Source organism: Neopsephotus bourkii, unplaced genomic scaffold (assembly GCF_033783945.1).
Source record: "Neopsephotus bourkii isolate Nb327-2 ecotype Australia unplaced genomic scaffold, CSIRO-AGI_Nbou_v1 NB_1767, whole genome shotgun sequence".
Taxonomy (NCBI): domain Eukaryota; kingdom Metazoa; phylum Chordata; class Aves; order Psittaciformes; family Psittacidae; genus Neopsephotus; species Neopsephotus bourkii.
This window is the reverse complement of record NW_026902241.1, coordinates 5,407,719-5,420,730: the sequence shown is the minus strand read 5'-3', so window position 1 is coordinate 5,420,730 and position 13,012 is coordinate 5,407,719. Positions and strand designations below refer to the sequence as shown.

Genomic DNA, 13,012 nt, shown 5'->3' with positions numbered 1-13,012 from the left:
CACCAGGAAATTAGATATGGGAGAAAGCAGGAGAAGTACTACAGTGACAAACACGGTATTACAAATGAACAAGCAGCAGCTGGGAAGAGGAAGAATACTACTTACACAGTATGGAAGTAGAAATTATGGAAAAGAGAAATGAGTACAGCTCAGTAAAGAACAGTCCCCACATTGCAAATTCATGGACATAGCACCACAGGTGATGGAAGGAATTTCAAGTGGATCAGTCATTTCAATGCATCATGAGAAAATTAAAACCCCTCTATATATCAATACCGTTAGTTTGACTGCAGTCTCAAATGGAAACTAAAAACTGTGGAGTTCTTTCTCTAACAGACAGGATGGGTCCTGACACCCTGTTTATTTCTTACTGCATATTCAAACGCTGTCTTTAAACTATATCAATGCACTGCAATGAGAATATTAATAATAAGCATAATCTGAAAAGCCATTTAGATAATCCCCCTACCCCAGATCAACGATATGAAAGTCTTCTTCATTATCTCTCAGCAACTACACCTGTACAAGAGCTACTGCTAACTCTTGAAAGTACTGCTCACCCAGTCACTCTAATACTAGACTTTCCTTCACTGTTCTCCCATCTGCTCTGGGGATCCCTACGGTGTATTGTTCTGTTTGCATTCAGCTGTGACCCACCCACCTGTGGAGCAAGAGTGGGACTTCCCAGGGAGATGTGTGGGGAGCAGCACTTTGTTTTCACAGTACAAAGAACACTGCTTTCTCAGGATACAAAAATGTGCAGGCTTTTCGAGGAAAACTTCTGAGGTCTGCTTGAAAGGTAATGCCCAGGGCATGAGGACAAAACAAAAGCAGGGCAGCTCGGCTATCGTATCAGACCTTCTCAAGGGAAGGACTACCAGATAGTCATCACATAATTCTTTCATAGATGAGGTGAAGAAAGCAAGAAGATGGAAATGACAAGTAATCATATATCAGAAAATAAATCTTTGTGCCTACCTTTCAGGTCATCACTGAGATAAATCTTGTACCTTAAGGAGTTGCAAAGAACCACACCGACAAACTTGCGGTACCAAGTTCGTTTCACATACTGCTTGCCACTGCAGTCTGAATAAGTGGGGTCATATTTAAAAGTGAATGGGATCCAGATAGGCTCACCACCTTGGAGAAAAAAGAATAAAAATTCAACATTAAGGACAGATTTCAGCATTTTGTTTGAGTCTTGCTGAGATTAACACCTGATAATATGTTTTACAAGACATGCTGCAGCAGATTAATGCATGGCTCTTCTATATCCAGAAATACTACTTTGAGAATAAGAATCATTAAGAAAAAAAATAAAAACAAGGGACTGGATTAAATCCCTTGTAGGCAGAAGACAATAATAACAACTGTTAAAACCATTAAAAATATGATTTCATGTAGTAAGCCACTGTTTTAAGAAAACAGTCTCACTGGTTTTACTAAAACATCTTCTCTACCTAGTGATGCTCAGTTTCTTAAGGAGGCTGATCCTAGGTCTGACAGTGACACTGTCTAAGTACAGTCACTTGCATTACAACACTAAGTACAAAACTTAACCCTTTTGCTAAAGAATAGAAGTTATGAATACTGTAATGACTAACAGCCTGAGATGTGAAGTTCCTTTTTGCCATTTGGTTAAAAAGGTGAGATCAGAAATGTACTTTTCTGTATTCTTTTACCACATTACATCAAAAGAGATGAGTTTCCAATAACAGAGAAGTGAGAACTTTCCTGGGGAACTCTATCTAGAGCACTGCTGCAGAGGAGACTGCTTAACTGTACTGCAAAAGACAACATATTCCTACTGGCTTACCTAAATGTTTGCTTTATGCTAACCAAGACAATGTAATTTCTTTTGAAATTGCTGTTGTAGTAATGTATATAGAATTACACAACCAAATTCCAATGTGATAATTGGTATTTTTCTCTCCAGCTGCAGCATGAAGCCCTGTTTTTACTGTGCTATTTTGAGGTGGTTTACAAATGAGATTGAAAGTTTATTCTATTAGTCACTTCTTCCTCCCCCTCACTAGGCACATGGACTGAATCCTGCAAGAAACTGAATGTGAGAAGCTATCGATCAGCAATCCTTGAAACTCAGTGCCACGGAATCAGCTCTTCCGATTAGGGGCTGAACTGGCTTATTGCAAATTTGGAAATGCAAAGCAAGTTCAGGAGCTTTGTGGCATATCATTCATGTCAGTAACACATCCTTGAATTTCTTAGTATTTATAAGGGCATGATGATCAGTACAGATAAGCATAACAGCTCAATAGGAAAAGCTGATCCCACTGTTCAAGCTATGCTCAGGCAACTGAGAGACACAGATATAGAAGCAATACATTACTAAGCGATTAAAGCTGTTGTACCAGGCAAAAGATGGGCCATAACCAAGTGCTTATTCTAACATATCTTTAAGAGATTTATTTTCAAAGACCAGAATAAGGGGTTTGAAGATGGAAAATGCTTTTTAGAATTAGCACAACGAATTACTATCTGTTCCTGCTTAAAACTGTAACTCAAGTTGTGGGTTAATGCGATTCTAACACCTGCACAGGTTTTATGTACTTCATGAAGAAACAGCAGGAGAAGACTTACCAGGTGGTCTGACGATGAGGAGGGGATTGTCTAGAACAATGAAACAAATAAAAAATCACTATTTTGCTCCAAACATTATTTTATGATGAAACATTCAGTGTCACTCAAGAGAACAAAGTTGCAGAGTAACTGTTTTTAGCTACATGATGTGTATGGGACTTGCAGGTCTCTCCAACGTGCAGAGCTAATGAGTGTTTGTTATTCCACTGTTCTTCTCAGTTGATGAAACTTGCCACAGGATAGTCTATTTATTCTAATATGGTAAAAAACTCTACTGAGATTAATACAAAAGTTTAAAGCCACATTTGAAACACGTTTCCTTGTCTCAGAAGGTCCTCAGAGCAGGAGGACAGTTTCACCATACACTTCTAAATATGTAGTGTAAGTTATACCTGCAGGCCTACCTTCCAAAGGGAAACAGAAACTACCTCTTGTATGCAAATCTTGGTCTCAGACCACCATGTTTGGCACAGTTATTTAGTGCTATTCATAAATATATGGAATTTATAATTTCAACTCTTTTTGTCATAGTGGCAGGATTTTTGCAGGGGCCCCCTGAACAGTGCAAGGAACACTGTCCACTACTTCAGGAGCTTCTGTGTGCTTGATATAAACCCTTTTTTAAATAAAGAAGGATAGAATAAGAGTAAGAACAACAAAACAGCATGATCTAATGCATTAGCTTGTCATTATTCATTACATTGCAGTTTCTGTCATCTCTTAACTAGCCCTTATTGTACACAAAATACCTGAACAAAAAGCATGGTGCTTGCCTACTGATGGGGAAGAAAAATTCCAGGAAGTTTTCAGTCTGCTGAAAGAGAACAACAGTTTTCTGTTCTCTTCAGTGTCTTACTCAATACAGGGATAAGATTGAGCATTTTTAAACACCTGCTTGATCCTATGATGTCATTCTTTACTGAATATACCCATCACCTCAAATCTTTCGGTTGCACCAGAAGAGCACTCAGAACTAGCAATTTCTATCTCTTCTGACAAATTCCATCACTGTAACTGTATTATCTGGCTTTAAATTTAGCAAATGCTTTGTACTTGTGCCAGCTGGAAAGCCACCTTTGGCCACACGACAAAAGAAAGATCAGTGCTGCAAATAAAACTTTAAATTTCGTGGATTTAACCTAGTAAATAAAGCTAAAAAGGTAGCTGATTATGATGAGAAATCTAGGTATTCAGGCCTATATACTGGCACACAGCTAATCAGCAAAACTCCCTGCAAGGTATAGCACAGAATCATTACAGTTGGAATAGACCTTTAGATCAAGTCCAAGTGTTAACCTAGCATTGTCAAGTCCATCACTAAACCATGTCCCTAAGCATCACATATGCAGGTGACTCCACCACTTCCCTGAGCTGCCTGTTCCAATGCTTGACAACCCTTTTGGTGAATGAATTGTTCCTAATATGCAATCTAAACCTCCCCTGCTGCAACGTGAGGCCGTTTCTTCTCATCCTATCACTTGTTACTTGGAAGAAGAGAGCAACCCCAACTTCACTACAACCGCTTTCAGATAGCTGTAGAGTCTCCCCTGAGCCTCCTTTTCTGCAGGCTGAACAAGCCCAGTTCCCTCAGCCATTCCTCACAGGTCTTGTTCTCCAGAGCCTTCACCAGCTTCATTGCTCTTCTTTAGATAAGCTCCAGCACCTCAATGTCTCTCTTGCAGTGAGGAGCCCAGAACTGAACACAGTATTTCAGATTCAGCCTCACCAGTGCTGAGTACAGGAGAGCAATCACTTCCCTAGTCCTGCTGGCCACACGATTTCTGATACAAGCCAGGATGGTTCTTGGCCACCTGGGCACTCTGCTGGACTGTATTTGTCCAATGTTAAATGTTATGCTCGGATTTAGATCTGAGATTCTTACTCCTTAAAAAAAAATATCTAAGTATGTTATGGAGGACCATTTACTTATATGCATTTTTGTTTCTGTGAAGGCTTACTTCCATGGGTCTTAATGGAGCTTCTGAAGCAAACACTACAGGGTAGAGTTAAATGGGAAAAGGCACAGACTGCAAAAGACCCATGTCATCAAAAGGGAAGAATTTGAAAGAGACAACAGACCTTTCACTCAAATAAAGACTGAAAACTTTGTCCTTTATTATTCAGTGGAGTCATTGGCCTCTGGCTTAATGGAAGAAGAAGAAATGAGTAAAAATAGTTCATTTAACATACTATTTTTAGAAAGGGGTGTTGCTTTTGAATGGACTATTAGCTCTGTGAAAGAGCAGTATGCCTTGTCCAAAAAAGAATGGAGAACTTTGCCCATCTGATGGAACAATTGTTTCCTATATTTCATCCAGAGACAACTGCTTCCAACGTTCAGCTGTTCACAATTACGAAGCTAATATACTAAATGTTTGGTCAGTCTATCAAAGACATTAAACTTCCCATTGCTTCTGTATTGTAGAACATTAGTAGTTTTTGTATTTTTAATTCAACTTCCTGTTTCCCTGAAGCTCATTTTAATGTCACTTATAACTTCATAGTGGCATTTGGAGTGCATATTATTTCCCTAGCTTCACTGAAAACAAATAATTTACCTTTTAAAAAATAAATCTCAAAGCAGTGAGTTCAGAAACATCATCATTATTACTGTGCTGGTTTCAGCCACTGCTCTGCCACAGCTGTTAACAGGAAGTCAGTTTTGAGATTAAAAAGCAAAGCATACCAGATTCTGTGATAAATGAGACTGAAGAACTAACAGGTCCATAACCAAAGGGATTCTTTGCTTGGACTTTAAAATAATACCTGAAACAAAAAGAGAGAGAAAATAAAACATCAATTTGACTGCAATGGCTAAACTATAAATAATACTAGAAGTTGGATACTGAGCCAGGGTACGAGCTGGCTGCTAAATACAAATTTCTTTTTTTGCAGTTGCTCTCATGCATGTTTTTGCATCATTTATTTATATCATCCCCCTTGCCAAAATCACACACAACTACATCCACTTTATACTCAGCAATAGACTAAAAGAAAAAATTGCAAGGCAATTGAATTCTTGGCCTCAGGAAGAGTTTTAAACCAGATTAACTCCTATGAAAGCAGTGCTGTAAACTGCAGACTAAAACTGGGTGAGATTTACATGAGATCAGAAGCTCAGCTTTTGACCTTTCTGTAAAAACTCTAGCAGCATTAAGATGACAGTACTTGAGTCACATGAAAAACCTTTACATATTGCCTTATTGATTCCCCCAAAGTATTTAAATCATATGCTTAACTTGAAGCACGAGTCACCACTAGAACTCCATTCTTTGCCTAACAGAAGTAAAATTATCCTCACCCTTAGAGATGAATATGTGTAAGCACATTTTTAGTTCATTTCCAAATACAATGATTATTACTTGATGCCTACCCTGACATTTTTCCCCCCAGAATAATGTTTTCTTCTTTTATCTTTGTATCCAGTCCAGCAGAAACCAAGTAGAATGGAAGATTACTGTAAAAATTTCCAGCACAGCATTTTTAAAGTGCCTGAGTTTAGGTTTTCCTTTCTTGCTTGCTCAATTTCATTCTTGTAAAGAAATTAATAAAATAAAAAAAAAAAAACATTACTGTGCCTCTGTAATATGCACATAGGATTTGGATCTTCATTTAGCTTTGTGTCCAGAAGCATCTCCAAAAGCTCCACACATAACCTGAGAAACAGGGCAAGTGCTTATTCGCAGGGCGGTTTGCCACCAAGCACAATCCACCTCCTGTGGCCATGTCCCAGCCAAGTAGCAGGCATGGTCCTTCTCAGCTGGTGAAAGTGAGCCTACCCCATTGTCATGGTTTAAAACCAGTCAGGCAGCTCATTCACTCACTCCCCCCCTTCTTGCCTTCCCCCTACTCCTGGAGGGACAGAGAGGAGAATAAAAAGAATGCAACTCCCACGTGTTGAGATAAGAACAGTTTAGTAACTAAGGTATAACACAAATCACTACTGCTGCTGCCACCAATAATAACAATGATAAAGGAAATAACAAGGGAAGAGAATACAAGACCTGACCACCAGCCGACGGATAACTCATCCCCCCAGCCCAACCAAGCACCGACTGATACCTCCTCCCACCCTCCAGTCCATTTAGCCCTTCCGAGTAACTCCCAGTTACATCCTGGGCATGACGTGCTGTGGTATGGAATACATCTTTGGTCAGTTTGGGTCAGGTGTCCTGTCTCTGCTTCCTCCCGGCTTCCCCTCCTCCCTGGCAGAGCATGAAGCCCACAGAGTCCTTGGCCAGACTAAAACATTTGAGCAGTAACTAAAAACATCGGTGTTATCAGCGCTGTTCCCAGGCCAAAAGTCAAAAACACAGCACTGCACCAGCTACCAAGAAGGAGAAAAAATGACTGCTACTGCTGAACCCAGGACAGCTATTGAAAACATGAGGCTGCTCTTGGTGGTAGAGCTCTCTCCATCCTGCACAGAAAACTCCCAGTGACACTCTGCTTGCATGGCCCGTGTTGGGCTGACACAATGTGGTTCATAGCAAAGGCGATCTGATGTCCCTGGAACCTATTGCCATCTGATGCAGTTTATTCACCAAGCATGGTCAACCATCAACATTAAAAGCTTCATTGCCTGTTCTTCCCTTCTGCTCACAAAAGATGACAGTAGCCCTTGCAACATAAGAGTGTAACATGTGGTTTAATGCCATGCTCTACAGCCTACTAGGCAGTGGGGAAATTCAACACAGGCCTGTTGGAAGAACTTTGATGTGTTTAGTGTGCCATTCAATTTTTACTATGTGTGCTTTGCTATACCATCAGATGTATCTGTTCCTCAAAGACTTAGCCACACAGCAGGGCCTGAAAGTGGCTCCTGAAAGAATCCTCTCTGGCCTAAGCACCAAGCATATACAAAACTATTCAGGATGATAAACCAGAGGGGACCCAGTTGAAACAGCCCTTTGGCAAAAGTATCTTTTTCCATTAAAAAGGAATACCTTTTTACGTGCAAAGTGAACTGCTTCACCGCAGAATTCAACTGATCTCTATGAAAAGGCTCAAAATATGTGCAAGCAACACCCACTTCTTCAGCAGAAGGGTGGCAGTCATGTGAACACCATGTTTTGCTGTGAAGCAAGTTAATCACTTCCAGGGTTTGTGCCAGGGCATCCTCTTGTTCACTCCATAAAAATTACAGGTGAGTCTTCTAGGTGAGGTCAGTGTGGAAGCTACAGGAATGGAATGTTCTGGATTTCATCCGTGGCGTGAGCTTTACCTTGTATCTGGGCCAGACGCTCTGTGGGACATGTTCCCACCCCTGCACAGGGGACGTGCCCTCTGTCCCTGCTGCATCCCACAGCTAATACCAGAAACCAGCTCCACTCCTGCTTTCTGCAGCCAGTTCTGCCTCTAATGACTATACGATGTTCACAAACAGCTCACAGCTTTCCTTAAAAGACACATATACTGTAGCCAAAAGAAACCACATTAAATAGTGAAGTTTAGCAAGGCTGTGCATTTTCCTCATGCCTAGCACAATCCTCTTGCTGGCAGAGATGCTTGCCTGTGGTTTTAACTATTGACCTTGAGTCCTTAACTGCAGCTTCTGAGTGTTTAGCATGGCTGGAGAAAGAGGAGAGGGGAGTCAAAAAGCCTTCTGCGTGCTGCTGTACTTTTGGCCACCCAAGCAGAGCATGGCAGCCTGAGCACTGCTTTAATGTCCTGAGCTGCCAATTGCTGTCATGGGATACCTGCATCCATCCACACCTCCATCACCCACTCACACCTTCTCCACCCGGACTGGGGCATGGGCTGGTGGCACAAGCCTGACCACAAGGATGGGGACACAGGGCAGCGATTCATTACACTGGCTCCCAAAATAGCTGCCAAGCTATGATGACTTAGCCCAGCACTTGGTGTAACTACTTCAGAAGAGGAGAAGTAAATGTTTTCCAGCCCTCATCTTTTCTGTAATGCTTCAGTGCATAGTGAAACATCTGTATGGGTGCCTGACTTCCACTGCTTCCAAAGAGTTATAATTGGCTACCACCTTTATAATACAGTGGCACTTTCTGAGCAACCTTTTCAATGCACTTAATGTGTGTGTATTAGTGCTAGCTTCAAAACATTATCATGAGATACATAAGCACAATGATCCATATCTGAAATAGAAGAGAACAGCCCAAGAACCTCATGCACCTATTTAAGTGGGAAAAACCACACAGTTTTGTATCTAACACACAGTACAGGAACTGATAATCCACGTGATCACCAAAATTGTGCAATCAGGTGTCCTGCTACATACATAGAAGCCTGTCACATGATAGCTCAAGTTGCCTGCCTGACTGTCTGGAAAAAGCAGCAAAGAAATTATCAGTACATTTTTCTTTGCTAAATTGGAAAATTGGTTCCTAAGCCTTTATGTAGACAAGAAGCCTCTAGTCATGCCAGAAAGAGAGCCAGGTCTCATGCCTTGCTGACCTGTGATTTAAACATAGACAATGCCACATTGCTGTACCAAGAATATCAATAAAATAATGCAGTCAGGATATATTTCTTTCTCAGACATGACAAATAAAAAAGAAATTGCCAATGCCTCTCTAGGTCCAGGCACCTGACATTGTCATTAGTCAAATCCTTCAGCTGATGAATTTGCCAGGAAGTCTCAGATCAGTATAACTCAACTGTTCTTCATCACATAAATGTATGAAACAAAAATGTTTAATATATAAGTTGACTGCACTTTGATTACACTTTACTTAGCAGAATTTCAATGGATTGTTACTAATAGGCACAGAAGAGTCACAACTGCAATAAGAACCTTTTCCTTCTAAGAGTAAACCTCCTTTGAGATTTTATTTATGACTTCTACTGACATGTCAAGAAAAGACAGAGTAAACTGCTAATGCGGCAACGAATATGTAATGTTTTCATTCATTTAGACTATATGACTAATCGTATCACCATACCTGTCACTTGGAGCAAAATGATTTTATGATTTAATTCAAGGTGTCTCCATTCTGCTGGAATTGAATAGCTGACACTTCTAGCCACAAAGTGAGATAATCACTCAGCAGGCTAATTAGGGAAGCAGCTGGTTTTCAGAAAATTAGTTAGCTGTAAAATCCCTTTTTCCATCCTCCCCAAAGGCATGCCTGCACGGATCCCCAGCCCTATGCCCTGCCCAGTGGCAGGCTGAGATGGTGGGATGCCAACCAGCCATGGGATGCACAGCAGCACTGTCCACTATGGCAGGAGCCATAGCAAAGCAACCACATGCCAGCCACAAGGATGATGGGATGGCTGCTGTGGGACCTCCATCAGCACTGGGCAAGAGCCAGGGTGCACACACAGAGGGGACAAGCAGAGCATGTGGCTGCTCCTCACAGAGGGGAACCAGCATGCTTGACCTGGTGTCTGGGAGGGAGAGACATGCACTGCCTGTGAAGGGGAGGGGATGAGCTGATGTGACAGCACCCACAGACCCACTGCCCAGTGGGATTGGTGGCTGAGAAGGAAAAGAGGCTGGGAGAGGGTCAGGAAAGAAAGGCAGATTTCCTTCCATGAGCACATGGAGAGAGCAGCAGGGGCTGTATCCCTTCTTCTACAACTGCACCATCCCTCCAGAAGAAAAAACATGTAAATCTGATAGAATCACAGAATCATAGAATAGTTAGGGCTGGAAAGGACCTTAAGATCATCCAGCCCCAACCCTCCCGCCATGGGCAGGGACACCTCACACTAAACCATGTCACCCAAGGCTTCGTCCAACCTGGCCTTGAACACTGCCAGGGATGGAGCATTCACAACCTCCCTGGGCAATCTATTCCAGTGCCTCACCACCCTAACAGGAAAGAATTTCCTCCTTATATCCAATCTAAACTTTCCCTATTTAAGTTTTAACCCATTACCTCTTGTCCTATCACTACAGTCCCTAATGATGAGTCCCTCCCCAGCATCCCTATAGGCCCCCTTCAGATACTGGAAGGCTGCTATGAGGTCTCCACACAGCCTTCTCTTCTCCAGGCTGAACAGACACAGCTTTCTCAGCCTGCAGGATGACAGGCTAGTGCAAAGTGTCTCCATCCATCAGAAATGGCTTAGCACTACATTCATCATAAATATTTACAAAAAACATTGTAATAAGACACTACAGCAGAGCTGGAACAGGAGCTTCCTTCACAGCTGGTCTACTGCTTGTGTAGGACAAGGGTTTCATTGACATCTCACCTCTTCTGAGCTGCTCTGGTGAGACACAGCAGCCAGCTGGGGCTGGTGCTGCTTGTTGCACATGCTGCAGCTTTGCTTTAATGGAGATACAGAAAGGAAACAGAAATTTTTGGTGTATCTGGCCCCCAGAGCCAGAAGATCCAGGCTCTGTTTGCAGTTGCGAGCCCCAGGTAAATGTCCAAGAGCTTCCTATGAAATGCTCTGTAAAACACTGGAATCGGTAGCAACAGGCACTGTGGGATCAAATTGTCCCTGGAGGGAAGAAAACCCAAATGAACAGGGAAGAAGATTTGATGACACATGGAGATATGGTAGTAAAGGGCAGTACCTTAAATCACAAGACTATCTAGCCACTCCCATCAGGCACTGACTTTGGTTTCCTGCACAGAGGCAGCAAAAAGCCTAATCATGCTCAAGAAGGGACTGAAATGTTTACGACAAGGATTATAAGTGTTTGTGACTACAGGAGACTGGATTTAGTGGTTGAGCGGATGCTGCCCAGACCTTTGCATCAGTCTTCTGGACAGCTGAGAATTAATGTTGGGGAACAGGCTTTGTCAAGACTGCTGGTATTAAGATTTAGTAAGGTTTAAAGTAACGTCAGTGTTTACATTTACATGTCACAGGGAAACAGCTCCTGTGCCCACTGAAGCTGACCAGAGTTTCGCTAATGGAAAAACTTCCACTTCTCAAATGGAGGTTAGATCAGGCCTCAGAAGACAGCTTACGACAAGGGTTAAACATAGGCTTCCTTTGTAAAACCTAAACCAGGTTCAGGTTTTGTAAAACCAGGCAAATGTTTTCCAGGGTATTTTGTCAGCTTCAAATCTTCTCTGGGGTTAACTTCTGCCAAGATGCCAACCTGTTACTGATACGCTGCCCACACCACTAGGCTGCACCACTAGTAGCCCCTCATGGTAAACCCAGCAGTCCATAGCATCTGTATACAGTAAATCCAACTTAATTGGAGATTTCTCATAATATTTATTAACAATGCAAACACAACTTTAAGACTAACTTCGAATTTCACACCATATTTTCTTAGTTAGCAGGGGGTCTTTTCCCAGTGGTTTCAGAGTTATTTTAAAGACAAAAAGTATGCAATCAATTCAGTCTGTTGATTTGGAGAATGTAAATGAGGTTGGCTGATACACACAATTTTTCTGTTGCAAAGAATTCTCCTTCTTCACCACAGACCCCACATGAAGCCCTTACTGCCTCCACAGAGTGTACAAGAGGCCAATGGATCATACCACTCTTCAATAAGATGCTGGAAAAATAATATGCTTAAAACAAACAGCACTTGCTTGAACCTCGCTACTTTGCTTTGAAACAGAGCCTCAATATTTAACATAAGTTATCAGCTTCATGGAGATACATGAATCTATAACCTTGCTGTTTGAACTCCACTCAAAACCAGCCTTCCGACCAGCCTTGTGACCTTCTGAAGCCTAGCGTTAACATACATCTCAGTGGATATATCACAGGTTGGCAGCTCAATTCCCACCAGTTCCCATGAACTAAGGATGGCTAGGCCAGCAGCTGCAGGGTTCCTGGGGGTTTTCACTGCAACACCTCTTTCCGATGACTTGGAGCCCTTGAGATGTTGGACATGAGAAGCCAAGAGCTATCAATGGCCTTCAAAACTGCCCTTGGGGCAGCAGGAGAAGGAGACTTGACTGAAAGTCAGTGAAGGGGTGAGGTACTGCAGTGAAGGTGGAAGTGGCACAGAAACAAGAGAGAGAGTACCACAGCTGGGGGAAGCTGGGGCATACAGGCAATGCCTCCTTGGCCTGTGTGGGGGACAGGGTGAGAGTGAAGGACTGAAAACTAAACTGGGATGTACAGGAGTCTGGGATGTATTTCAGACTCAGAATTAGAGAGAAAAGTATGAGAGACACCAAGCATCTGTCAAAGGAAATCATTTTAATGTAGTCCCTTTGTGGCCATTTACTTCCCACCCAGTCGTGATGAATTATTTCAGTATCATGTCAAGCATGCATTCTTGTTCTGCCATTTCAGTGAGACTTTTTACAAGATAAAAACCTAAAGCTCCTGCCCAACTGACTTTGGAGCAACTGCCATGGCTTCATTACTTACCACCAAACCTTCCCTTCCAGCACAACTCATGTGAACAGACAGCAAAAACAGACCAGAGAAAGGCACCTCTCCCCACCAGCCCTTAGGTATCAAATCTTGGCCACATCTGTGTGTAGGAATAGCCACATCACAT

General features: G+C 42.2%; 2 protein-coding genes across 3 annotated transcripts in view; both read right to left on the bottom strand.

The window, feature by feature from the left end:
• MRPL18 (mitochondrial ribosomal protein L18) overlaps positions 1-13,012 on the bottom strand; it is a 323,272-nt gene that overhangs the window by 223,246 nt on the left and 87,014 nt on the right. The window lies entirely within an intron of this gene.
• FNDC1 (fibronectin type III domain containing 1) overlaps positions 1-13,012 on the bottom strand; it is a 61,247-nt gene that overhangs the window by 1,891 nt on the left and 46,344 nt on the right. For both annotated transcript variants that reach the window (XM_061378809.1, XM_061378810.1), the window contains exons 16-18: positions 5,288-5,367; positions 2,602-2,631; positions 979-1,140 (exon numbers count right to left, since the gene is read on the bottom strand). In XM_061378809.1, the coding sequence (XP_061234793.1) occupies positions 979-1,140; positions 2,602-2,631; positions 5,288-5,367 (272 nt within the window). The remainder of the gene's footprint in view (positions 1-978; positions 1,141-2,601; positions 2,632-5,287; positions 5,368-13,012) is intronic.